At 45.2% G+C, this 27,820-nt stretch overlaps 1 protein-coding gene across 1 annotated transcript; it reads right to left on the bottom strand.

The window, feature by feature from the left end:
• Window positions 1-15,195: 15,195 nt before the first annotated feature.
• On the bottom strand, window positions 15,196-26,474 carry STC1 (stanniocalcin 1). The gene is made up of 4 exons (XM_007093912.3): window positions 26,167-26,474; window positions 24,025-24,167; window positions 23,115-23,326; window positions 15,196-16,967 (listed from the first exon to the last, which is right to left on the bottom strand). Exons 1-4 carry the CDS (start codon window positions 26,282-26,284, stop codon window positions 16,697-16,699), a joined length of 744 nt encoding a protein of 247 aa, XP_007093974.1. The 5' UTR covers window positions 26,285-26,474; the 3' UTR covers window positions 15,196-16,696.
• Window positions 26,475-27,820: the final 1,346 nt, after the last annotated feature.

Genomic DNA, 27,820 nt, shown 5'->3' with positions numbered 1-27,820 from the left:
CACTTATATGTGGAATTTGATAAACACAACAAATGAAGATAGGGGAAGGGAAGGAAAGATAAGATAAAAACAGAGAGGGAGGCAAAGCATAAGAGACTCTTAACTAGAGAGACTAAACTGAGGGTTGCTGAGGGTGGAGTGGGATATGGGTTAAATGTGTAACGGGCATGAAGGAGGGCACTTTTTGGGATGAGCACTGGGTGTCCTGTGTAAGAGAGGAGTCACTGGGTTCTACTCCTGAAGCCAAGACTACACTCTATGTTAATAACTTGTATTTAAATATAAAAAAAAAAAACAAAAAACAAAAGCAGAGTTTGGCATTGGACAGAAGTGGGTTCAGAGTGTGAGTGGATGAACACTGCTGCAGGCTTTCTGCAGGCTTTAATCACAGTGGTTTTCTTGCAGAACTTGGGCCAAACAAGAGAGGTGCACTTAAAAGAATCCACAGGAACTTCTTTTCTCTTTCCCCAAACTAAATACAGGATTGAGACTGTGGTGTTCATGTTTATATATGCATGTGCGTATCCAACTTCTAAAGCCTTTTTCATCGTAAAAGTAGTGAAGTTGCCGTATAATTTGTTTTTTACTGGAAAAGAAGCAGCTTCTGCAAAATGCCTGACCAGTGTTCTGAGCATGAAAAATTGTCAGAAAGGTTGTTGGGCAGATCCCTTAGCTTCTCTGTACCTTGGCCTTCTTATCTGTAAAAGGGGGCTAACACAAATCGTTTCTCAGCGTTACTGGGGCTATTAAATGGTACGTGTGAGAGCAGGTAGGACAGTGCCCCCGGTAGGTTCTCAGAGAATGTGTATTTTATGTTATTTCATGCCACCGGCAGTGCTGGTTTACTTAGTAGGCTGGAGAAGTCCAGAGAGAGGGAAAACTGCTTCTGCTCTAACCCCTTGCCTGGCCGATTGCTCAACACTGAACAATGAGAGTACTTCCTCTACAGATGCGCCTGTTCCCCTGGGCCTGGGCTTGAGTGTTTTGATTGCTGGAACTTGCACACTGGGCTAATGATGAGTTACCTTGCCCTTGTTAAAACTCAGCCTGGGGATATAACGTGATGTCAGCTCCTTCCCCTCCCAAGTGCCTGTGTCCCTCTCCTCTTTCCCTGTGATGATGAACTGTAGCCATCGGTGGCATTGTACATTTAACACGAGGCATTGTTACGGAAACTCCTGTATTTCGCTGAGTTCAGGGAGACTTGGTGTTGGGAGTAGCTTGGGCTCTTAATTAGTATGTGTCTGTTCTTCTTAATCAGATGTACTTATGCGCTTATGTGGACTCGTCCCAGCTCAAGAACCAAGATGCCTTGGACAAGCCCCGTCCTCAGAAGACCTTAGCACACCGCCATGTCTATTTTGCTGCTAACTATAGCTCTTTGTATATTTATTGAGCGACTGCTTTGCCACTGGGTTCTGGTCTTTGTTCTAGGATTTCTGTCTTTGGGATCTTGAACCTCTTGCTAACAAGATGCAGCCATTGTCTCTGGTCCTTAATTCCTGATTTCTTCCCTTACATTTGATCTAGAAACCTTGTTGAGCTCTGTATTTTCTCTTTAACAATTGAAGGTGCTGTTGGTCATTGTCCAAGCATCAATACTTGGGTCTCTAGTACTAGACGTCTAGGATTCTTCAATTCTGTCTCTAGCTGAGTTCTTATATACAAGACTTCTATAGGTCAAATTCTGCCTGACCACACATATCCATCCATGCTGCCAGAAATGCCTTGCAGGAAAGGGCTTCTAGACTCCAAACTCAATCCTAGAGTAGGTTCTGATTCACAAGGTCAGGAAAGGGGCTGAGGTGATGGAGAGCTAAGGGTGAGTGGAGCCTAGATCTACCTAGAACTCCAGGTGGTTCAAGGATCATTCACTGTGAACAACACTGACAAATGCTGAAGTTTCTGGAAGTCTGGCTTTCACATACGTGGAAATGTTGCCATGTTGGCTAAGAGAGGCTTGAAGCCACAAGCTTAAACACTAGGGAAGAATGACTTGTTTTAAATCAGAGCTTCTTTGGAGACTGAAAACAATTTAATTTTCTAAGTAAGTTAAATGTTCTCTCCCTAAGTTTGTCAGTCTTGAGCATTTTCTTGATTAGCTCTTTCTTCAGAGGAAACTCAGAGGTGAATTTCAGGCCATGCTTTGTGCAAATAACTTTAATATTTGAATTTGTTCAAGTCTGTGTTTCTAAAATGATGCCTGACCTTACAGAGTATAAAGTGTGTTCTCATCAGGTGCCATTGTCACTTTCCCCACTCCAATCCTTACCAGTCATCTGCCCCATACTCCAGCTGGCTCCCACAAACGTTAGTTAATGGCTTTCTGATAAGTGCTTCATGGGCGATCTTTCTTTCAGCCATATTTTTAGAGGAAGAGATGACAGGAGACTGAAAAATTAAAATCAAGATAAGCGTTCTCTGCCTTGGAATGTTATTAAGAGGATGTGGTCATTTAAAAGTACTTTTCCCTCTTCTCCCCAGTGTTTGACATCTGAAGTCATGGAAGATGCTATCACACCTTGCTTTATTTAACATAGCCAGAGTCACCTGTTTTGAAAAGCCTAGGAACATTAACCTTAAATGAAAAGAAAATGGAACAAAAAGAGAGATAAAGGGAAACTAGGTTTTGGCAACGGGAGATACCAGCTCTCGGCCAGGCCCCCACAGCTACTCTGTTGAATGGCTCCATGAATTTATTTTACAGGGAGATCATTTCTGCTATCTGAGTATGCTGAGTCTGCCATTGTCCAGACAAGATTCAGAACCCAGTTAAGTTATATAATGTGTTGATCTGTAGGAGAACAAAGAAGGGGGCAGAAAAGTTACGGAAGGGACTCGACGGTGGAGATGGTGAGGACTGACCTTTTTTGGAGCCCAGTGGGACTTGCTGAGAAGGGTCAGAGGGTTCAAGAGAAATTGGGCTGAAGGTTATACACTAACGCCACAGCCATTGCACCCGAGGCCAAGGGCATGTGCTGGCAATGCTGGGCTCTCGCAGGAGAGGCGAGGTGAAGCAGAGCTGGGGACGTGGGTTGTACTGCCGCTGGCACAAGCTTTAGAGCAAGCCACTATCGCTAATTCCATTTCTTTGTGCTCAGCCCCCGCTTCCCATTTTATTTCTTGTTGTCAGAGATGAAAGGTCCCTAAAAGAAGGATGGGGTGGGGGCAGCATAGGAGTAGTTTTGTTGGATGCGGCCGCCTTCTAGCCCAGATTTTACGAGATAGGCTGACTCCCCATGTCCTTCCTCACTGACTTGGTAAGCCGCTGTTCAAAGCATTTGTCCTGATTGGCGGGTTGAAGACCTCCATACTTTGTTTCGCTGACGGTTTGGCACCGACTTGACTTTGGGTCCTGTAGAACTTCACTTACTTCCAGGTCTGCTGCTTCCCTTCGGGAGCCTGACAGGGCAAGTGATTTTAGTTCATGCGAGTGTTAAGATAGTTTGTTATTCAAGGGAATAAGGAGGACTGAGGAATGGGTTTGATCAAAAGTGCGACAGCTGGGTTTGCTCCGGTTCCTGAGTGCAAGTGGTACCTCTCCCGGACAGCATGCTACCTCGCAAACGCTCACCTCCGTTCATACAGCCAAGAGGGTGAGGAGGGGGCAAAGATCAGGTGTGATTTACTTTTCTGCTGGGGAAAACAGCTCAAAGAATTTGCCATCCCAGTGGCTTCCTCATGGTATAGGAGGGAACGACAAATCTGTAACCCGATAAGGAGTGGTTTTTACTCATTAAAAAAAAAAAAAGAAAAAAATGTTGAGCTGTTATTATTTTGTAGGGGTGGAAGGGGCTATTAGTCCTAGACTGTGATGAATACAGAGTCTGGAACTTAGTAGGAGCTGGATCATGATGTTTTGTGATATATGAATTGCCTTGACCCGGAGTTGTGGGATTCAGCAGTTTTCTTGGAACAGACACATATCTCTTAAATATCAAAACCATTGGAGGTATATATGAACAGCTGTCAGTCAAATATGATGAGGGAGTTTGCTCTTTCAAAGAGGCCATTTGTATAAATATATATGGTGAGACCATGGTATCTATATTTCGGATCTCTTAAGGGCAAAATAGAGTCGTTTTATGGTAATAAGTGACGGATTTAAGGTCTGCTTTTTGATTTTGATTTTAAAAAATTTTATTTTTGTTTCATAAGAATAGCATATGGTAGGGTGCCTGGGTGACTCAGTTGGTTAAGCAACTGACTCTTGACTTCAGTTCAGGTCAGAGTCGTGGGATTGAGCCCCATGTTGTGCTGTATGCTGAGTGTGGAGCCTGCTGAAGATTCTCTCTCTCCCTGTCTCCTGCCCCATCCCCTGCTCGCACTCTCTTTCTCAAAATAAATAAATAAACATTAAAAAAATAAAACAACAAAATAGCACATTGTAAAAAATACAAAAAAACCCCCACCAAAACCAAAACCAAAAAACCAAAAACCGGAAAACACTGCAAAAAGCAAAGCCAAAATGGCAAGTAACTCTTTAAACAAAAATAATCACTATCAACATTTTATTATGTAATCTTCTAGCCTTATGTATCCATATAATTATGAATTACATATAATTCAATATACATATTCATATATATATGTTTGGGTACACATACAAACAGGAGATCATAATGTACATATATTTTGCTAAGTGTTTTATCACTTATATATTTTGAACCTTTTCCTATGTCTGTAAATATGCTTTTTGTCTTTTTTAATGACTAAATATTATTTCATTACAATTCCCTTAATCACTTATTGCATATAGAGATTATTTTTATTGGGTAACACAAATTTTTGGGTTAAAAATTTCCAGAGTAAAGTGTTACATGGGTATATTTCCTTATACTACATTTCTATGTGTGGGATCTCTAGTTTAAAGGCATAAACTTTAAGACCCTGTACAGGTACTTATAGGATATCCCCAAAAAGGTACTGTGTTTTGCATTCCTGTCAGTAGTGTTTGAAAGTTTTGTTTTTTTCCCCAAACACTAATCGACATTGGAAATTATTATTAACAAAATCTTTTCCAGTTATATAGGTGAAAAGGTACAGATCTTGAATTTTTTCATTTTCAAAGGCCAGTTGTATTTGTTCTTTTGGAATTTTCTTTCATTTCCTTCGCCACTTTTCCCACCTGAGTGTTTATGATTATAGATGCTAAGAGCAGTATGTGTGTCTCACATGTGTCTTGCTATCGTCTAAAAACAAAATCTGGGGCGCCTGGGTGGCTCGGTCGGTTAAGCGTCTGACTTTGGCTCAGGTCACGATCTCGCGGTCCGTGAGTTCGAGCCCCGTGTTGGGCTCTGGGCTGATGGCTCAGAGCCTGGAGCCTGCTTCCGATTCTGTGTCTCCCTCTCTCTCTGCCCCTCCCCTGTTCATGCTGTCTCTCTCTGTCTCAAAAATAAATAAACGTTAAATGTTTAAAAATAAATAAAGAAAAACAGAATCTTCTGGAAAGAGAATGATCACTTTTTAATTAATGTAGCTATGCCACATTCTCATTTAATTAAATTCAGCCAGAGTACCTATTATATGCCAGACACTAGGCATACAATTTTGAAAAAAGATACTGACCTGGCTCTCAAATAACATACAGCTCACGAGGGAAGAAAAACAAGTCCATAGGCAATTCAGATCCAGTAAGGGGGGCGGGGTGTGCCTGGCTGGCTCAGTCAGTTAAGCATCTGGCTCTTGATTTCAGCTCAGGTCATGATCTCGTGGTTTGCGAGATTGACCCCTACATTGGACTCTGTGCTGACAGTGCAGAGCCTGCTTCAGTCTCTCTCTCCTTCTCTCTCTGCCCCTCCCCTGCCTGTGTTCTGTCTCTCCCTCTCTCAAAATACATAAACACGAAAAAAAAATTCAAATTCTCCATTAAGGAAGTAAGCATGAGAAGCTTTGGAAGCAACGGAAAGAGTACCTAACTCGGTCTTAGGTAGTTATATAAGGCTTCTTGGAGTAAAGGATGATTTCACTGAGTTCCAGAGGGTGAATAGTAGTTAGCCAGATGTGAGAGTGTGTGTGTGTGCGTGTGTGTGTGTGTGTGCGTGTGTGTGTGTGTATAGATGGAACAAAGTGTAATTGTATTGCTAATATAAAGTATTAACAAAGGTCAAGTAAAGCAAGGTAAATGCGTGAAATTGCACATACTAAGTACTTGGCTGGAGCTCCCAGCAAGAGAAGTAGGATGGATTCGAATAGGTTGGCAGGAGATTGAAAAGTAAGAAGGGGCCGGATCATGCAGCATTTTATATGATATTCAGTGTGTGGTGTTCATCTTTTTTCTGATATTTTACCGTTGCCGTTGATGGTTTCTAAGCAGTGGGGTGACAATCAGATTTACTCTCTGGGAAGAGTCTCTTGTCCCTAAAGTAGGGAACGTGTTTGGGGACAAAGACAGGGCATTCCTGAAATCTGAGAGAGAATTTAGGAGACTCTTGAGAATGAGGCCTAAGTCAAGGTAGTAGCCATGTGAATGTGGATAAATGGACAGAGTAGGGAGACAATTAGAAGGAGAAATCCGTGGTTCCTATTTGCTAAGAGAGGTCAGGAGACAAGTGTCAAAGATGATATTCAGGCGGATGGAGATGCTGTTTGGTGAGTTTGGGAAGGCAGGTAAGGAACGAGTCTCTGACAACGAAGGATGTTTGGAGAATTCAGTTTTGGGTATGTTATGTTTTCGGTGGCTGTTGTACATCGGAGAGGAAGTATCCAGTTGGCCAAGTGTTGGATATGTGGGTCATTTTCAAGGGAAATATCGTTTTGGAGTTCTTCATATATAAACAGGAATTGAAACATGTCAGTAGATACAGTACTGAAAGAGAGGACGCAGAATGAAAAGAAGGACCAGAACACAAGGCTGAACAGCTCCGTCCTTTCAGGGACGGGAAGAGGAAGAGGCTGAGGAGTGTTGTCACGGTGGCCTTTTACAGAGGACAGAATGTTTATCAGTGCCAAATGGGGCAGATTAATCCCATAAGATAAGGATTTTGGATTTAGCAACAAGAGATGTTTTGACCTAGTTTAGAGTCATTTCAGTGGAGGTGGATGCCAGATTCTAAAGAACTAAAGAGTGAATGGGAGGTGAGGAAATGAAAAGGAGTGCAGACGTCTCTGTAAAGAAGATGGTGCAATTGTGAGAGAGGTGGTGGCAGCTGAAAGAGAGCTCTGGGAGGAGGGAGGAGGGAGGGGCTGCCAAAGGATGAGAGAAGGAGGCACCTGAAGGCCAGGGATCTTGCATGAGGGGGACACGGTTGGGATCTAGACCTGAGGTGGATTCATAATTCTGAGCCAGGAAGAGAGATGCCGTACTTTTTGTGGCAGGAAGCGTTAAAGAATAGGTGTGGATGGCTATGGTGGCAGGGGATTGAGGGATTTCCATTTTGCCTGTGCGGTGAGAGGCAAGATTTTCTGCTAAGCCTTAGTAGAAAGGTGGTTGGGTGGGAGTAGAGAAGGTTTTAATCATTGCTGTGGAGAGTGGAAGACAGAGCTGAACAGGGATGGGTGAGAAGATTCCCAGGCAGTGCCGAGCGTCCTGTTAAGCTGGAAGCTGATCAGTTTTAAGTGACACCAAATCTGTGCATGCTTTATGATTTCCTTCTCTGGCTGAGGGTTGGGGTTTTTCCAGTTGAGCGTGACAGAGATTGGATGGGGCAAGCTAGTTGATGGGCAATGCAATTGCATGGCTGAAGTGATTAACCACGCATAGAAGGCAGAGCAGGGAGAGGATGATGATAGGATAGGGGCTGAAAGATCAGGAGAATGTAGAAAGGTCAAGGGCCTGGGAGTCAGGGTGAGATTAAAGAACTGATGTAGTGCAAATAAATGAATAGGAGAGTCATAAGGGAAAGATGTTGCCATCAGAAAGGGAGTTTCCGGATTTAAGATTTCTGAATTATACCAGTATCACAGAAGGGTGACAGTCAATATATTTAACCGGTCTGATAATGACCAATCAGAGTAAAACACTGCCATACTGGTGTGTACCTCCTGGATCCAGGGTGTGGAGCTGAGGAAGGACTAACGGTTTGAGCACGGGATGAAGCGTTCTCACGAAGTTGAACTTGTCCAGACTGCTGATGTGACTTGAGAATGAAAAGGACAATCGTGAACCTGGTACCCATGTCATCAGTAAATGAGAGGCAATTCCTCTTAATATCATCCAAAGTACCCTTAGGCTGGAGAACAGTGACAAAGAGAGGAGGAGAGTGGTATAGCCAGATGGCCTATCTTTGTTCTTTGGGCCTGCTGTAACAGAATACCACAGACTGGGTGGCTCATAAATATCAGGAATTTATTTCTCCTAGTTCCGGAGGCTGGAAGTCCAAGATCAAAGTGATGGCGGATTCGATGTCTGGTGAGGAGACGCTTCCTGTGCATGGATGACTGTCTTCTCACTTTTATAAGGACACTAATCCCATTCATGAGGCCTCTACCCTCATATCCTGGTCATCTCTCAAAGGCACCACCTCCTAATTCCATCACCCTAGGGGTTAGGATTTCAGCATATGAATTCCGGGGGAGAAACAAACATTCAGAACACAACAGCCTGAGCCTCAGTGGGTCAGAAGTTTTGTGGAACAGTGGCAGAATCAGTCTGGAACAGTGTTGGGAGTAAGTGGCCTTTGGGCCCCACTCATCAGTCTTGAGATTTGGAGGAATAAGTAAGTATTTGGGAAGATGGCAGGGGACAGTGTTTTTTGAGGAATCAGGTTTTAGATGAGAAGCTAGAGGTGATACTAAAAGAGGAGGTGAAGATATTTACCTTGGAATGGGCAGAGTTTGGAAGGAGGATAATAATAGGAGGTTCATTCAGGGAGGACAGACATGACACAATAAGAAAATGTGCAGACATTCAAGGAAAAAGTCACACGTATTCTTAAAAGTTGATTTATTTTTTCAACCTGAAATCAATCTGTATTCTACACTATTAAACAGTCTGACAATCAAAGCAAAACAAAACAGAACATGCAGACAGAGGGGCTAGATGTTGGGGTGCTTAGACTGTGAGTGGTGACTTCGGATGACCAGGTGTAAGACGTGAAGGGATTAGCAAACTGCAGCCTTTCCAGATAGCCCTAGAAGTCTCCTGATGGATAGGGGATGGGGAGGAGAGGAGCTCAGGCCAGTGTGGAGGGAGTGAGGCATGGCCTGGAGTGATTGTATTTCCAAGAAATCCCAAGATAGATGAGGAGGCTGTCGTTGGAATGGGTGCCAAGATTTTGGCCAAATGTTGGAAACACTGACAGTCTCTGTGGGACATAGACTATATCTGTTTTTTCCTGAAGCACAGTACATTTGCAGTGTGACTTAATTGTGCTAGAGTTGAGAATAGCATTCTGTCAACTGGAAGCCACAAATCCCTTATTACAGAGTGGGGAGCAGAGATGCATTTCACTGGCAAGAAAGGGTCTGAATTAGTGCATTCTCATTTTTAGCTCAGCCTGCTGCATGCAGCTTCCAGGTACAATGTCAAGTAGCACATAGGTACTCTGCTGATTACTTCGGTGGTCAGGCTTCAATTAGTTATTTGCAAAATGGGGTGATATGCATTACTCTTCAGACTTTATGGTAGAGAGGTGGGGTGGGCTTAGCCAATGTCTCACTCTGGCACTCAAGTTCTTCCTTGGGGTAAGATATCAAAGGACTGTGGGAAATTTGGTTCATGGCAGAGCTTGAGTGTAAGGAAGAAAAATTAGTGACCTGAGGGGTATTATGAAAATAACTACGTGACAAAAGAACCAAAGATATATGAAATCTTGATGTAATTTGACTTGCAGACGGCCATATTCCTTCTGGCTCTTTAGTATGATGTCTTGCACAAACTTAGCAAATCTCTAAACAGGTTTGTGGATGAGTCTTTTGTTGCTCAGGTTACCAGGAGAAAGAAACAGCAAGTGTAAACTTTTATCAGGGCTAGTGCTGGAAAGAAATATAGTCATGTGGTGTTGTGATAAGCTGGCTGACCTAAAGATCCCCAAATGGCACCTGGAATTAATGTCTCTACTCACCATGGCGATATGCACTCCATGCCCTGTTATCCATACGCTGTTATGGCTGCTAAGGCCCAGCATTCTACTGGAGGAAAAGCCCTGGATTAGTTGGTGGGTAATAGAAAGATTTCCTTCCTTCCTTCCTTCCTTCCTTCCTTCCTTCCTTCCTTCCTTCTTCTGCTCACAAATGCTTAGTGCATCATGCCAGCTTTGTGTTAAGCACCGGAATACAAGGATGACTAAGTTCTCTCCCTTTGCAAGCCCTCTCCAGTGCACTTGGCTATAAGCTTGGCTCTGCTGGGGAAGGCTTCCCAGGTGACATGAACTTTGGCCAATGAAAAGGAGTTTGGGGAGAAGAATATTCATGAGAAGGAATGATACGAGTGAAGGTAATAAGGCAGAAAAGTTAATGGTGTCTTTGGGGGAAGACTGAGAAGTTAGCATTAGGAGAGCCTAGGGTGTGTGTTGAAAAGAAGGGCCCAGATTTTGAGGGGTTTCAATTTGAAGTCAAGATGCTTGATTTTTGTCGTGTAGGCAAGGGAAAGCTACTAAAGCAAGGGAGTGAAATGATCATGCTTGCGCTTCAGCAACATCCTTGCAGTGGCTGTGTGGAGGGTTCTAGAATGGAGGAACGGACACAGTTATATGGAAACAGTCGGGACCTTGCTACTCCAAGCATCCTTCATGGAGCATCCGCATCACCTGGGAGCATGTTAGAAATGCAGCCTCTTGGGCATCACCCAGAAATACTGAATCACTTTAATGAGATTCCCAGGTGACGTGTATATACAGTAAATCTAGAAACACTGATTCAGAAGCAATGCTGGTAGCTCTAATGGCATTCATGTAGGTCCCATGGGAGGGGCAACCTGACCTGTTCTTTCTCTTATTCTACAGATTCACAGACAGTTCCAAAAACTCCATTTTTGAAAGGCTGATAGAAATTTAAGAAATTTTTATGTGTATTTCAATAATTGGAAAAATTCTTTTAAGCCATGGCTTTTCAAGACATTTTAGTCATGGACTCTCTTTTCTTTTTTTTTTTTTAAGATTTTATTTTATTATTTTTTATTTATTTATTTTTATTTATTTATTTTTATTTATTTTTGGGACAGAGAGAGACAGAGCATGAACAGGGGAGGGGCAGAGAGAGAGGGAGACACAGAATCGGAAACAGGCTCCAGGCTCCGAGCCATCAGCCCAGAGCCTGACGCGGGGCTCGAACTCACGGACCGCGAGATCGTGACCTGGCTGAAGTCGGACGCTTAACCGACTGTGCCACCCAGGCGCCCCTAAGATTTTATTTTTTTAAGTAATCTCTGCACCCAATGTGGGCCTCGAACTTACAACCCCAAGATCTAGAGTCTCATGCTCTTCTGACTGAGCCAGCCAAATGCTCCAAGGACTCTTATAACTGTGTGAATGGGTTCCGGAGGGCAAACATAAGAGAATATCTTATCTATGCTATTTTCTTTTCTTTTCTTTTTTCTCTTTTCTTTCTTTGTCTTTCTTTGTCTTTCTTTCTTTCTTTCTTTTTCTTTCTTTATTCTTTTCTTTCCTCCCTTCCTCCCTCCCCTCCCCTTTCCTTCCTTCCTTCCTTTCTTTTTCTTTCTTTTTTTCTTTTCTTTCTTTCTTTCTTTCTTTCTTTCTTTCTTTTCTTTTCCTTTCTTTCTTTCTCTTTCTTTTTCTCCTTCTCCTTTAAAAGTAGGCTTCATGCCCAGTGCAGAGCCCAACATGGGGCTTGAACTCATGACCCTGAGATCAAGACCTGAGCTGAGATCAGGAGTCAGATGCTTAACCGACTGAGCCACCGAGGCACCCTAAGGCTATTTTATTTCTCAAGCTTGGTGATGGTATATGGATGTTCATGTATTATAATCTGCCATTTTTGGTTAGTTGTAATATTTTATATTCAAATTCATAAAGTCTTGATTAAACAGTCATGTTTAGTGATCTACAAAAGAAACAGAACAAGAACCAAGGTGGTACCTCAAGACTCATGTCAGGAGTGGGAGTGGAATCGAAATGATGGTGATAGCATTCACATACATAGCGATACTTACATTAGTTGAGGGCACAATAAATACTATTTGTGGGGAAACTTGCTATGTGCTGGACACTTTCAGTATTTTATATGCAACTCATTTAATGTCAATGACTCCAGGAGGTAGGACTGATTTCTTATCTCTATTTCATAGGGATATTTTAACAGCTGAAAAAACTCAGATATGAAGGTGTCAGCTACTCGGTGCAAAGCCACAGAGGAACTAGGATTTGAACTCAGTTTGGGGAGATCTCAGGTCTTTTTTATTTAAAAAAATTTTTTTTTAAGTTTATTATCCTTGAGAGATAGAGAGAGACAGATGAGCAGGGGAGGAGGAGACACAGAATCCAAAGCAGGTTCCGGGCTCCGAGCCGTCAGCACAGAGCCCGACCCGGGGCTCGACCCCCGAACCGCGAGATCACGACCTGAGCCGAAACCGGATGCTTAACCGACTGAGCCACTGAGGCGCCCCAGGTCTCAGCTCTTAAATAGCACACTAAAGTGTAGCGTGGACAGCCTCTCTGCCTGGACAGGTGTGACAGAAGAAGACGGAGGAGGCAGGATCATAATGAAATCAATGTATTCTTTGTCCTGTGCCCGGTCAGAGAACAGCAAGTGCCATATGTTTGTGGCCTTAGAGTGGCAACTCCTGCAGTATTTGTTATCTGTCCTGTGTGCATCTGAACTTGGAAAAATGCAGTCTGGAGGCAGAAATTAATGACAGTGAGAAAAAAGTCTGTGTTTGAATTTCAAATGTAGAGAAAATCCACGAATTGAAACAAACGAACGAACGATAGGAGAACTTTCCTTGGAAACACTACACTACAGTAGCCCTCCCCCACTTTTTTGTGACTGAACTCGTAACCATCCTTCAAGACTCAGGTAAATGTCATCCTGCTGTGAATCCTGTCCCCGTTTTTTGACATGGGAAGTTCCCTCCTTTTATCCCCATCCCCTCTCCTCGGATGCTAATCGCTGCGATTTAGTGAGCAATACCGTGTACTGGCCATGTAAGCACTTCACTTATTTTATGTTCTTTTAATAGTGCTATGGATAGTTACCACTCTCCTCATTTTATAGAGGAGGAAACCGATGTCTTTCGGGATTAAGTCATCTGACATCATGCAGTTAACGAGTGGCAGAGCCAGAACTGAAACCCCAGAAGTCTGACCCCGGAGCTGGATCCCTTCTCACCACAGAGCCATCTGCCTCTCGTCGCCTTGATTTGTCTTTTTTTTCCCTCTCTCCTGAAGTCCTTCTAAGCCATTCATTTAAAGCATTGGGGGTATCCTGCACCTGGGTGCTTTTTCCGGTGCTGGGACCACATCAGTGGCTACACAAAGGGGCTTCCAGTCTGAGCACAAGGTGGAGGGCAAGGTCTTCTAGAAAGTGAGGACGGTACAAATAAAGGTCCGGAAGGGAGACCGAGCACAGCCTTAGCAGAACTCCCGCACTGCGGGAGCACAGGGTTCATTGCTGGAAGGAAGGGGGAGTCTTGAGGCTGGAGAGCTGAGTGGTGTCCAGACCATCCAGCTTCTCTGACGTCTGGAAGGACTCTGGGGTGCAATTTTATTCTGAGGGGAATGGGAGCCACCAAATGGTCTTAAGGAAATTTGGCAAATGTCTATTTAAACTACATTCGTTTACATATCGGCACTTAATTCGTGACTTTAAAGAAATCAATCGGCCGTTAACTTCACGTTCAGAAAGTCTCATTCAAGAAGTTTTTAAAGAATAACAATGAAAGACATTGGGGAAAAAAACAATAAAATGTAACACTTTATTTTTATTATTATTATTTTTTATCTTAGAAGGAATTCACCAAAGGCTTCATATTATGCTATGGCATCTTTAATTATAAAAATAAGCAAATAAAATAACTTGCATCTGTCATTACCATGATATGTTTCATAACCTTTATATGCACATGGAGCTTAAAAATGTAATTTAACAATAAATAATGACATATACCAGATATGCTCACTGTTTATTCCAGTACTCAGCCAAAAACCTAAATATCATTTAAATTATAAATACATAATGCAAATATAATGGCACAAAAATGTCTAAAGTGCAACCAAATCACGATAGAAGAATCATGCAAGCTGGTCTAGGTCAGCCCCCGAATCACTCTGTGCAGCAAACACAAGACGAAGCTTTGGAAGTTTAAAGGGGAGTCGGAAGGAGTGGGGTCGGATGGGGACAAGAGAAGCAAAAAACTAGCAACATCGTGAGAACTGCTTCTTTCCATACGTGTGGATATATGTATTATAGATACATATAGAAGTATCGCTGTGGGGAGAAAAGGGGGGTACCACGGTTTGAAGAGGTCACAGCAAACAAAGAGAACCTACTGGACTGAAGTAAGAGAGAATTTGGCTAGGAATCCTCGTGAACTACTTGTCGCATTGGGGTCCTGGCTTAGTGGGTTTGCGAAATGGACACAACACACATACTTGGGTAGCTTTTCTGGTTCAGAGAAGTCAGCCTTGCCTGGGGGTAGGGGCTGGGGAGGGCGGGAGGGGGAGAGTCAACTTAGCGTGTGGTCTACCTGATTTCCAAGAGGCTAAGGCAGTGTCCATATGTTTGGGGACCTGGGGATGGGACAGTTCTGAGTATAAAAATGCTCTTAACAATCCGATGTCAGCACGCTTAGAGGCTGTGTGGGGACAAAGGCAGCAACGCCGTGCTGCTCTTGCTGCTGGGTCTGCTGCGATTGCCCTTGGTCCTTGAGCAGCGCGTTACTGCTTTTAAAGGCTTTATGGTAAAGTTGTATTGCTTTTCATTTTTCTGGAGATGTGCCCTCCCTCCTCCCACCAGGAACCCTATCACTCGATTTGGTCAAATCTTGAGTTCAACCTAGTGAGAGTCAAGCACCAATAGTTTCTACCTAAGCGAGTTTGGAGTGGCCCCTGCAGTCCTACCCCTCCTCCCTCTTTCTCCCTCAACATTGACCTTTGGTGGGCAGTGACGCTCTTAAGGGACTGTTGGGTTCAAGGACAGTGACCCTGAGAAACTACTGTTGTTCATAGATAGGTTAGTCATTTGGCTTTGGTGGTTGCCATCTTGTAAACATCACGGCAGAAATAATCAAACCACCAGCTCTTTTTTCCCTCTCTTTTTTTTTCTTTTTTTCTTTTTTCTTTTTTTTTTTTGTTTTTTTTTGTTTTTGTTTTTTTTTTTAATTTTTTATTTTTTTATTTTTATTTTTTTTTTTGCGATCCTACAGAGATGGCCCAGCTGCCAGGACTACTTTGGCAGGCAGCGTGCTACAGGACAAAAATGTAAGAGGAGTCTATTAAGGCTGGACAGCCCAGGGTTATTTATACCCCCTCAGCCCCAAGTCCCCGGAACTGAAGACCCAAAGGCTGATTGACTCGTTCCTGATCGATTTAATGGAGAGTCTCCCATGTCGTCATCAGTTTGCCAGAGCTATCAGGCACGGATGAGAGGCGGTGAGACAAGAATTGCCACTTCCCAAGATAGAGTAGGCCTTATGACGCCGTAAGTGGTCCAAGCCCAAAGGGATGCTCTTTTCGGTTCCCGTAATTCCCAGTTGGATGTGACAGAGCCGTTTCAGGATAGATCTAAGTCAAGAGTAGCCTCTGGGTTGAGGTGGGCTGGGAGATTAACATTTTACCTGGGGTCCTTCAGATAAACCTGTTGGTTTTTCCTATCTCGTACAGGCCCATCTTAAGTTTCGATGTTGAGTAAAACTACTTCTACCCCCTTAAGTTATAAAAAAGGCCACAAGGAGCATTTATGTGGATATCTGGAAGTGAGATAGTTATTCCATTCCCAGGAAAAGAAAAATAAAGCTAAGTTACAAAACTAAATCTATATGCAATAAAGTTATTATATACTGCTTTGTTTAAGCAGAGTCCTCTGGAATTTATGTACAGTACATTAGTTTTCAGCTATTTATATTCCACAGTTCGACCTTAAGATTCTCTGGTTTTAAGACAATTGTTAAAGGTACTTTTAAAGCTCTGAGCAGTTACAGTACATAAAGATGTTAGCTTTTTGTTTTTCATTAGATGCAAGAAGATGCGGGCTCAAACTCTGGTTGAAGAGCCAGGCTTGAGCAATTTGGTAAATGTGTTGGAAAGGAAATTACACACTAGAGGATCAAGACCATAAGATACTAGCTCATGAGAGATCAAGAATTCAAACACGACATTCATATTCGTCCATGGCCAGCACAGATTCATCACACGAATTCCATTTAACATCTTTATGAGCGTTTAAGACATGCATTTAAGTTAAGTTGCTTCTCATCAGCTAACTCTACTGGGGTAACCATCCTAAAAGGCCTCCACATCTTCCAATTACAAGGACTGGGCCTTACGCGAATGCTCTGTGTTTGAGAGTAGTTTGAGGGGACCCGGGAGAAGACATGGTAGAGGGAAGTGATCAAAAGGGTACTCTCTCCTGCCGAGAGGCAGAAAGATCACACGTATTCTGTCTGTGGGAACGCTGCCATCGCAGAATGTTGGGATATTGATTACAGAAGCCTAGTTTCATGCAGTTTTCTGTCAGGGGAATAGAAAATAGGAACTACTTAAAAAAAAAAAAAAATCAAACCAGGCACAGTACACTCAAAGTTGGTGCTCGAACACCTTTAAAATGATACTAGTTGGGCGAGGTTGGGAACACCTCTCCCGGCTTATGCACTCTCTTGTGAGGTGCGTTTGATGTGGGAGGGAGAGGCCACCTCACCTCGGAGGTTCCTGAGGAGGACTTTCAGCTTCTGTGGCTCGCTCGTGCGCCTCCTGTTGAAGTCAGCTCGCGGGTATGTTTGGGCACAGTGATCTGTCTGCAGGATGTGAAAGAGGCTGGCCATGTTGGGCCCAATTTTCTCCATCAGGCTGTCTCTGATGGTGCTGACTGTGTCTTCGTCACATTCCAGGAGGCTTCGGACAAGTCTGTTATAGTATCTGCAAGGCAGATATAGAGGCAACAGTCAGTCAGCGAGAGCCAGGCAAGACCTGGTCTTTCATCCGGGCTGCAGCCAACGCCATCCGCCGTGGCCAGACCGTGCGTGCGAGCACAAATGGTTGACAGCTGGCGGCCATGTCTGCAAATCTTAACAACGTAGACACGCATAGCTAGATGGGCTCACAAGGACCGTTCAGTGGCTACATCATCATCTCACAGAGAAGGAACAAACGTGGGAGGAGCTAAAGCGACTCGTCTGAGGTCGTACAATGGGTTAGTGGTAGTAACAAGACTTAGTCCAACGTAAGGAGGTGCGCCCAGCCCCGGCCACTTACATGAAGAGTCACTGGCACAGGAGCGGGCAGGTATTTTGATGCCTCTTTGCAATTTTCCTTTTGTTTCGTGGGGTGTGTGCAGGTGCACGTGCACCTGAGCGCATACTCAGACTTCGCTTCTATTTTCAAAGGAGGCCCCTGCCTTGGGGTGTCTCACGCGTTTTACTCCCCAACCTAATTTCCCCATCACACGCTCAGCTCGCCTTGCTACAGGCCATCGGCTGCTCTCATTCTCAGTCTTCCTTCAGAGGCGCATTGCGGTCAGAAGGCCGAATGCCAGGCAATGAGGACACTTACATGGAAACATTGGTGGTCCTTGACGTTTTCCGCTGCAATAACTCCCCCCGAGTCTTCTCCTACTGCTCTAGCTTTTGCGGGCCTCTTCCTTTTTTTGGATATTTTACAGATCCCTGCTTAGCATCCCACGGGGCAGCAGTGCATGGTCTAGGGATGGTTCTGTTTCCCCTACTAGGCAGTGAACTTATTGAAGGCAGGATTCGTGGCTTTATTTTTGGTAACCCTCATGTGCCAGGGTCCCGGGGCCACACTGCCTGCTTCCTGTCAATTTGTTAATTTATTTCGTGGTCACTGAGGAAAAGGGGAGTTTTAGACATAATAGTTCTTTCCAATAAGTCATGGTTCCAGGAAGAAAAATTAGAGGTAGGTGTGGTTAAGTTCAAACAAACAAAAAAAATCCTTTGGGTTTGGTATAAATCACCTTCATTTTAGATGCAAGTTGTTTAGGTATACCAAACCCTGAAGCTAAGTGTTATGGCTCAGGAACAAGCTGTCTAATATTTACAGCGTATGAATTACTTGTCCTGTTCATTGGGAAGACAGTTCAGGTAATTTTCCAACGCGAGGTGGGACGTGTTTGCTCCACTTGGAGGTGGCACTTGTCAAAACCCATTAGCTCTCTGTGCACTAACAAGAGACTGTCCCGATGACAGTGACCTCCAGTATTTATGTGGGGAGACTCTTTCCTCAGAGGAGCCTGCGGGTCACTGGGGCCACAAGATCTTCCATGAAAAGAAACCTGTTTATTTTTAACTCACCTCGCAGAGCACAGGATCAAACATCCTTCCAGAATAACTTAACCCCCCAGAGAGGTCCTTTCAAGGATGTACGGTAAACAGAGTGGAACACGGGTAATGAAGCAGAGCGGTCACCCTTCCGTGGGCGAGCAGATGAAGCTGGGGGCCGAACGAAAGAGAAATCCTGCTGCCTGGGTCTCAGACACAGTCCTGGCTCTACCCCTCCCACGAGGGAGGATTATATCCAGCTGTTGTTAAAATTGGGATTCTCTGGCACAGAAACACATTTTCCAGCCCTTCGGAATTATAAAGCACATGAGTCAAAGCAGATCTCACTTGGATGGGGAGAAAGATGGTTTTGGAAAAACTGAGAATAAACTACTTTGCACCAACAGCTTCAGATACCTACGCACCCACATAGATCCCCAGGCACCCCTTTACTCTTGGGCTCTGCAAGGACATGGGTCCCCGTGATCTCTGGGTCCATTTCACAGGGCGATTAGATCTTAGAGAATAAGGTTTCTGACCTCTCACCCTCCTGGCCCCCAATCAGGACTTTGTAACTTAAAGCAAACCCTTTCACTTCTAGAAAGAACTGTTCACAACAGATGACCCCCCCCCCACCCGCCCTCACTGCCCCTGCCAAATGAGCTACAGAAGAAGGCCTTTCCTTAGACTGACATTGAAGGCTCTTGCCCGGATGACGAAGTCTCACCCCAGTAAGGAAACCAAGCTTCTGTCATTAGCCTCGCCCCTTTAAGGCCAGATGTGCCTCTTGCGTTCCACTTCGTTAAAGCACTTACTCTCCCTCTTTGAGGGTGCCTACCTTTCGCTACTTTCACTGCTCACCAAGATAAGACACCTGTTTTTGGTGTTTCTGGATGAGGACCTCACCAGCCTGACCGCCCTAGTGACACCCTCCAAATCTACCCTTAGCTTCTCTTGTGGAGCTTTGTTAACGCAACAAGGGCAGGCTAAGAGGGCTCCCTGTAAAATGTCCATGGCTCCATTACCGCTCCTCCAAGTCTGGAAAACGTGTCAACCTGTCAGGCTGCCTTGAGGCCAACATCATTTGCCAGAGTGAGCCACAGTTTAGGCCCGTGGCTCTCCATTAAGGGCTAGAATACACAGGAATGGCACTGACCTCTGGGATTGTGTGGATGAATGAGACAGACCCTTCCCATCTAGAAGTCACTAAGTGAGATTATTTAAGAGATGGTGTCTCCAACACAAGTTGAATTAGCGATTGCCACGTATTTGTCACGCACCATCGTGTACCCACGGTTTATGTTACTATAGCTGTTGGTAAGATGTGCCTTCTCTTTGAGGAGATAACTTACCAAATTTAATTGTTGATCACCATGGGGCACATTCATTCATTTCTCCTTGGTAGTCTATTTTTTTCCTCTTTTTATTCTACTTGGATTGTGGAGATTTCCTACAAGTTTTACTGGTTGCCATTTTTGAAGCAGAAATCAAATGGCTTGGCTCAAGGCCACATGCATTCTAGGCCCTACTCGGCCAATTCACTAGCTGTGTGACTTTCAGCCGGTCACTTCCCTCTCTGGGCCTCTGTGTTTTCAATCAGTAAAATGAGGTGTTTACAGTCTATGCCCATCTCCGGCTATGACATTCTATGTTTCTAGGGATTTGATACATAATTTCCTTCTTAATTGAACAAGGATGGTGCAGGTCTGCTTTAGGTTCATCCTCTGCAGGAGGGTTAGAACTATTTCAGAAGGGTCCTTTCTTCACCTTTATAGGGGTTGGCAGGATGTGCCACAGGGACTTGATGGGCTAAGTGTTCTGATCACCCAGCCTGGAAGGACCTTCTAAAGCATGTTTCTTTCCTCCCACTTTGAAAATTCCATCCCTGACCTTTTTTTTTTTTTCTTCGTAAAGAATAACATCAGATATTCTCCATAGCTACTGTTTCAGCCATGCTTTACCCAAATACACACATACTGCCTAGGAACGTTCTGTGTGAGGGTTTATAAATAGTCCTTTGTTTCCCTTGATCAATATTATTCTTCTGTTTCCTGTTCCCTATCCATGCCCTAGAGAGCTGGAAGCTTTGTCAGTTTTCCCACCCTGGATCTGGATTGGTCTGATTTCTTCCCAAGCCTCACGCCTCCCAGCTTGCCTGATCAATTTTGCCTGCGTCCCTCATGGCTAAGAGAGCAGTTTGCGAATTCAGCCAGGGGGACAGCCAACTCTCCTTTGTCTTCCGAGCGCATTTCTCCCGTGGAAAACGTCCCTGTTCTGGCTCCTGGTCCAGTCACAGGCTTTTGGATTCTCCCAGGCCCAAATCTCATGCTAGATAAGTCACAGGAAGGTGGAATGAACCTGTAACTACTTCCCTTTGCAATTCGGTGCCAACTGGCACAACTTAATGTGTCTCTGTGGTGGGACAGAGGCTGGGAAAGCAGGATGTTTCAGGAGAGTGAGGAGCTTAAATAGAGCAAACCAAGCCCAGCATGGAACCGGAAATCTCTACAGTTCGGAGCAGGAATAATATTAACCAGTTGAAGTGAAATAATGGGAGAAAGGGCTGCATGAAGATTCTGGTCTTCAAGAGATGGCCACTTTTCCCCACTGTCTGAATAAGCGTGATTTCCCGAGATGAAAAAGGGACATGACCAGGCTCCTGTGGCCATCTGATAAAGTGGTGTAAAAGAAAGCCCATTGAAAGCAATAGTGGCCTGATTAAGAACTCCTATTCCTAGTCGCTTCTTAGATATTTAAGATCACCAGTCCAGAGTCTTTATCATCCTTTCTATACGACCTCTCCCTTTATAAATGGAAGATATGACCTCAGTTGAAATCGAGAGGTTTGCATCGCCTCAAAGTTGGTCGCATGCCATATTGTAAGTCACAAATTGTCACAGGATCCTTAACGATCTAGACTTACAATGATGGCTTTGCCAACATACCCCTGCCCCCGCCAGCTGCCCCACAAACACATACTTTGTCCTTAGCCCCTGTCTACTAAAAATTCTTTTCTTTTCTTTTTTTTTTTTTTTGTGGTGAAGGGAGACTCCAACAATTAGCCAGCGATTTTATTTTATTTTTTCCTTCTTCTCTTCAGATGTCACAAGAATCTTTTTGGGAGAATTTTAAGACCAAGATCAATATAAAGAGATAGGCCATCTGAGATAAACGTGGGATTTGATTTTCTTGTTCTGAGGAAATCAGCTAGGACCCAAGGATACGGTCGCTTCTCACTACTGAACAAATGATTTTATAAGTTGACATGAGGTTCTGGAGAGCCTTTACCGTGTGCTTCGGTGTGAATCAGAAATTTTACAGAGTTTTAGTGTCAGGGGCCTTTAGCGGTTCCCTAAGGAAGACCTACCTTTCCCGTCTTCTACTTGTATACATGTGTGTGACTAAATCACTGGTAAGCCCCTGGAGGAGCAGGCTGTTGGTGCTATCCAAAGAAGGGACAGAACCTGGCTAGGAGATTAAGCAGGGAGGCTCGTGTTAGCTCTCCGGTGGTCCGGGCAATAGGTAATAGGACTGATCTTTGTCAGTGTGTGCAGATTTGGCTGGGGAGTCAAAGGATCATAGTGCTTCAGGACTAGGCGGCAAGTTCAGGCTGTGTGGCATCACAGTAGGGCTCAACGTGTCCCAGCCTCACTGTCCCTGCCATACCTCCATGCCAGCCCCACCAGCACCTCTCCTAACTTGATCGCAGATGGGGAAGCCCAGGTCTTGCTGGGCAACTTTGTAGGTCGTGGAATGAGGATGTCAGCCCTCTCGTGTCTTGGGTGTCCACTCCCGGCTGGTAAAGACAGTGAGTCGGCAACACCGAAAGGCCGGTGCTCAGATATGATTACTTCCGGGGTTTTGGGTCACGTTAGAATACTCAGATGAGAATATGAGCACTCGCCAGAAACATCGTTCCAGGAAATTCTGGACTAGAGAAAGAACTAACATGGGTCTGGGAGAGGGAATCATCTAGTCCAGCCATCTCACTTTTCACAAAGGAAATCTGAGTCCCCAACGAAGTGACCTGGCTTATTCTGGGCTACCTACTGGAATATGTGCTTGGGCTTGGGACTGCTCAGAACACATGCGGATTTAAAAGTCTGCATTATGCTCTCTGTCTCTCAAAAACAAATAAACATTAAAAAATTTTTTTGAAAAAAGGGCGCCTGGGTGGCTCAGTCAGTGAAGTGTCTGACTTCAGCTCAGGTCATGATCTCGTGGTTTGTGAGTTCGAACCCCGCATCAGGCTCTGTGCTGACAGCTCAGAGCCTGGAGCCGGCTTCGGATTCTGTGCCTCCCTCTCTCTGCCCCTGCCCTGCTCGTGCTCTGTCTCTCTCTGTCTCTCAAAAATAAATAAACATTAAAATTTTTTTTTAAAAGTCTGCATTATGACATTTGACCGGGGTTTTTATAATGGCCAACTGTACCGTGCATAGTCATAATTTCAGCCAAATGTGATATCTCAAAAGCTTGTGTCCATAAACTTCACAATGCCCTTCAGGCTTATTGTGAGAAACTGACAATGAAAATGCACTCAGGGATGCCACAGATGGAGCTTTCTATTAGCTGCATGGAAAGACTTTTCCTATAACAGTGAGGAAAAAAAAAATCCAGGCTGCTTAAGCTGTCACAACCAATCACAAACATATTTTCCCTGCAAAAGCTGGGAAGGCTGCAAGCTAAAATAAGATCATGACTGTGGCAATTAACCCCCTTCTGTGTCTGGCTCTGCCACCGCCCTGCCCCCCCTCCCTCCCCAGTGCAAAAAAGCGGACTCATTCTGTACCTGTTGGAGAAGTGATTGGGGAGCTGGACCACCTCGGTGATGGCTTCGGGGTTCCGCTTGGCGACGCTGCACACATTCAGCTTGCTGTAGCACTCCTCTTGCACCTCAGCAATCATCCTCTGGAAAGTGGAGCATCTCCGAATGGCGAGGAAGACCTTGGAGGTGACCCCATTGGCGATGCACTTTAAGCTCTCTTTGACAAATGCTTTTCCCTGCCAGGCAAGGGGTAGGAGGAGAAGCTTTAGCTCGAGCTGCCCAGAGAGGACGGGGCATACAATATGTGGAACTTAAGGGGGCTTGCCTTGGCGCGGTCCCCTGGCCGTCTGTATGTCTTCGCATGCCACGACCAGGATTAAAAAAAAAAAATGTCCCTACTCTTATAGACTACCTTCAGAATTGAGCTCCGTAGAAATAATGAGCAGGAGAAAGAAAGAGACAGACCCACAATCAGCCACCCTGCAGCTTGAACGTAGCCATGATGCGGTTTTGTCTTGGGATCGAGACTTTGATAACTCAACTCACAAGCCAGTATGCTGGGTCCTACAGTGAGAACTTCTTTGTTGGAAGAACATTTTTATTTCCTCTTGAAGAGGCGAGGATTTTCTGCTCATCACCCCTCCCTTATAAGATAACCTGTGTCAGCGTGTGACAATCGTGCATTAGAGGGTGGGGAGCGTCTCGTACAGAACCGGCTTCCTGGCCGAAAGTGTGTGTGTGTGTGTGTGCATGTGTGTGCACACGTGCACACGCACACGCGGGAGTGTGCGTGCACACGCTGGAGCTGGGGATTTCGGTTGAGGAGGCTGAGAAGCACAGCTGCTTGCCTACAAGACTAGCTCCTAAGAACAATAGTCTAGCACACTGTTAACGACAAGCAGCCAGTGGAAGGCAGGGGTCAAGGTCTGCTTACCTGAGTGTCAAATTTAGCAGCGCTGTACAAGAAGGATTTACAGATGTCGTACATCCCATCTGTATCACAGGTGGAGTTCTCCAGGCAGGCAAAAGCCCCGCAGCCAACCTGCAGAGCACTGTTGAGGCAGCGAACCACTTCAGCTGAAAGAGACAAATCCATCCAATCTGGGTCAAACAGTGAGGGTGATTCGGAAGGGTCGAGGGGGCGCCATTCAAGGACAAGGGGTCAGAAGAACTTCTCTTCGGACGTCTGTGAGGGGGCCAGTAGCTAGACCCGTTCAGAGGGGGTGGGGTCGGGGGCAGGCCAGGCAGATCCCTCCTGCGCGTGGAAGGAGAGGGCAGGAGCTTTCCCTGTTGGTCTCACCATCACATACAATTTGGGTGGCCGGAGGAGTAAGGTGAGAGTCTGTGGAATGCACAGTGCTTGAAACAGCTCTCCAGCATCAGAGGGTATCACTTAGAGCCCGAAAGCCCGGGAAGGCAGGAGGCAATGGCTGGTGGTCAGGTTTAGGAAGTAGAAGGGCCAGGGAGTCCATCTGGCTTCTGAAAAACGCACTCCGGAGTAATAAGAATGGAATTTTAGTCTAAATGGCAGAGGACCATTTGCCAAGGAGTGCGCTTGGAGACCCTTCCAATTTAGGGCTGCTAACTTACCTTCATATTGGCAGAAAGGAATCTGGTCCGTTCATGTTTCACCCCAGCCCCCACCATAGGACAGTGCTTAGAGGTATGCATAATCTCTCTCATATTAAAAGCCATTTCTCCTTCTTTTTTTTTTTTTAAAAGAAACACAGGTGTGGAATAACAAGGCCAAGGCACCCCTTGTGCAAGACTGGAAGAAAACCGCAAAGAACTTGCATGAGGCTTTCTACATTCTGGATAAGATCTCCCATAAAAGTAATTTCTCTCCTACAGAAAGGGGGGGGGGGTGTTCTGGCAAGCAGCTCGGCAAGAAATGATCTGCAGCCTTCATACCATAGGATTCTCCTCTGAGATCAAAAGCCTGGTTCGGTTAGGCTTCCCCTCCCCCTCCCACCACCCGCAGCCTCTGGGATGTTACAAGTCATTTCCCTAATTATATATTTCCACGGGTTCAAATTATAACTTTGCTTTAAGCAGTTTTAATATGCATTAGGGTTGCTATTGTTTTAGGCAAGCTCGAATTGTGAATCACTGCATTTCTATAGCAACTAAGTACAAAAGGAAGTGAAGCAAAGCCCTCCTCTGGGCAGGGACCTGTGCTCTTCGGAGAGGAGCGTTGTCTGCAGCATTTGGACACCTGCGATCCCATCTTTGCTGACAGTCAGGGGAGTGGGGGCAGTAATGTCAGAGGGGCAAGCTGGACAAGTGAAGTCAAAAGGCAGAGGTGTTAATACCGGCTTCCTAAGGACTCTTTTCCTTCAGAGACCAAGATAATACACAATTAACTGCTCTGGGAGTCAGCAGAGAGCGAGACCTTCCCCTTGAAGAAACAGCTGCTACATTTCACAAATACTCTTTTTCAAGGGGGCCCTCTGGCCACGGGCTGCACTGCACGGACAGCTGAATGAAGCGCGAGAAAGCCGGGAGGAAGAGAAGGAGCAGTGTCAGGGGTGGGATGTGTAGGGTTTTCTCTGCATCTGCCCGGGATTTGTCAGCCTTGAGGGCTATGGTTCGGTAAATCTGTCTGCAGAGGGAGCTTTCTGTGTGTTCTCTGAAGGGGCAGGGAAGTCCAGTTATGGGGACTTAAGGGTGAAGAAAGGGGGACAGCATCAGACAAACCGTGTCTCACCTTAAGATCGGCTTCAGCTTCTGGAAAGTATAGAGAGCGCTTTGAAGCATGCCAACATTCAGGCCTTTCCCCCGCCCCCTCCCCCCCTCCCCCAAGAGGGTACGTGCCAGATTTCAGGCAATCAGGCTAGTAGGCTTATGCAATGAAATACCCTCAGCAGAGCGCCCGGCTTCTTCGTTAGTTGCATGCAATTTATTAAACAAAGGAGCTCCACTTCCTAAGGCTATTGGATTACACTGGCAGTTTATTGCCATCAGGCATGAAGCACATTTATTATCAAGATCAGCCGTCACAGACACAGTTGCAAAAGCGAGAGGCAAATGAGGACAGCTCTTTGGGGGAGAAACCGGTCCTGGGTTTGCCGCTTACCTGAGTTCTGAGCTGCCACCCGGGATTTCCTGGGGCTCACAGAATCATTCTGCTCCGCCTCATGGGTTGCAGAAGCACTGATCACCAGCACCAGAAGCACTGCTGAGTTTTGGAGCATTCTCTGAGAAGTTTCCGCTAAGTTGTTGGGTTTTTTTTTTCCTCCCCCCCTTTCCTCTTTCCCTCTCCCGGCTTGCGTGAAGATGTGGATCTGGATACACTGAAAGCCTAGGTGAGGATTTGATGAGGATTTTTTGTTGCTGCTGATGCTGTTCCTGCTGACGCTTTTGCTGCTGCTGTGGCTGCTGCTGCTGCTGCTGTTGTTGCTGTTGTTGGCTGCTGCTGCTGCTGCTACTGCTGCTGCTGCTGCTGCTGCAGTGGCTGCTTCTTGCACCTCTGGCTTTTGCAAACTGGGGGCCCAAGAGCTGCACCCAGGGATTTTATAGCCGTTCTTATCGGTCCTTAGGATCAGGGACCAATCAGGTCCTTCAACTGGTCTGGCTAGCCAATCGGAGGGCACTCTCATTGGGCTGGAGCTGTTTGACTTCTTAGAAATATTTTCCAGCAAATTAAAAGTACCTGCTGCCAATGTTTTACGTGTGTGTGTGTGTGTGTGTGTGTGTGTGTGTGTGTGACGGTGTGTGCATGGATGTGTGAAAAGCTATTTTCATGGCGTTAAGGGATGACTGTGTATTGATCGAACTGAGGGAAAATCATGAAAATCTCAACAAGGTGCTTTTGGAAATACATTTTTTTCCCCAAATGATCTACAGGGGGTGGGGAATGGGCAGCATCAGCAGGACGTGGAGTGTGGTCTCTTTGGATTCGAACTGAACCTCATTACAGCCGTTTCAGTCCGATTTTACTGCATACTGTCTACGTTGTAAGCTACATGCACGGCACTGTCCCCATCTTGTTGGCACATACATATTCACAGGTCTGTGATGCACTTTGGTTGCACGTGGGCATCCTGAGTTCTCACTCACATATATGAACCCCTGAGGAGGGACGCATCTGAGTGGAAGGGCCCTGACGGACTGGGATAGGACAGCTCTGAGTGGTGGCCCCCGTTCTTCTACTGATTAGCTCTGTGACCTTGGTCAAGTCCTTTTACCTTGTTCTGCCTCTGTTTTCCAATCTGTGAAATGCCAACATCGAAGTCTAGCATCACTTCCATCTCTAAAAACTATGATTCTCCAGTTACACAAATTTACCTTGATTCCATCTTCTTAGTCACCAGCAAGATTGCACGCCCAGGAGTGTTAGTTACCGCAGGTATACACATGCACACCTCCACACACTAAACTCAGCAGGGAGACATCGTGAATGCCTGGAAATTAACAAACTGTGTTTTCAAGCCAGGGGACTTCATAATCACGTTGAAACAATAAGCTGGCCGAAGCAAGATGAAACCTGCTAGGTAAACCAGTTCATTTCTTGGGGGCGGGGAGAGAGTAAGGGGGCAGGCAAGACTGGGAAGGGGTAGGAAAAGAGCAGAATGTGTAGGAGAGAGGGCTGCTAAGCTCTAGACTTAATGGGGAAATTACAGTGGCATCACAAATCATGCCTGGTATAGAAGCTCATATTTTCTTATAAGTAGGCAGCACTGAGGCATGTCCTTAACTTGTGAAGGAGGCTGATGATCCAGGAGAGGACT

The sequence above is a fragment of the Panthera tigris genome, chromosome B1 (genome assembly GCF_018350195.1).
Source record: "Panthera tigris isolate Pti1 chromosome B1, P.tigris_Pti1_mat1.1, whole genome shotgun sequence".
Classification (NCBI taxonomy): Eukaryota; Metazoa; Chordata; class Mammalia; order Carnivora; family Felidae; genus Panthera; species Panthera tigris.
Note: the sequence above shows the minus strand (reverse complement) of the source record. Positions and strands in the feature narration are given on the sequence as shown.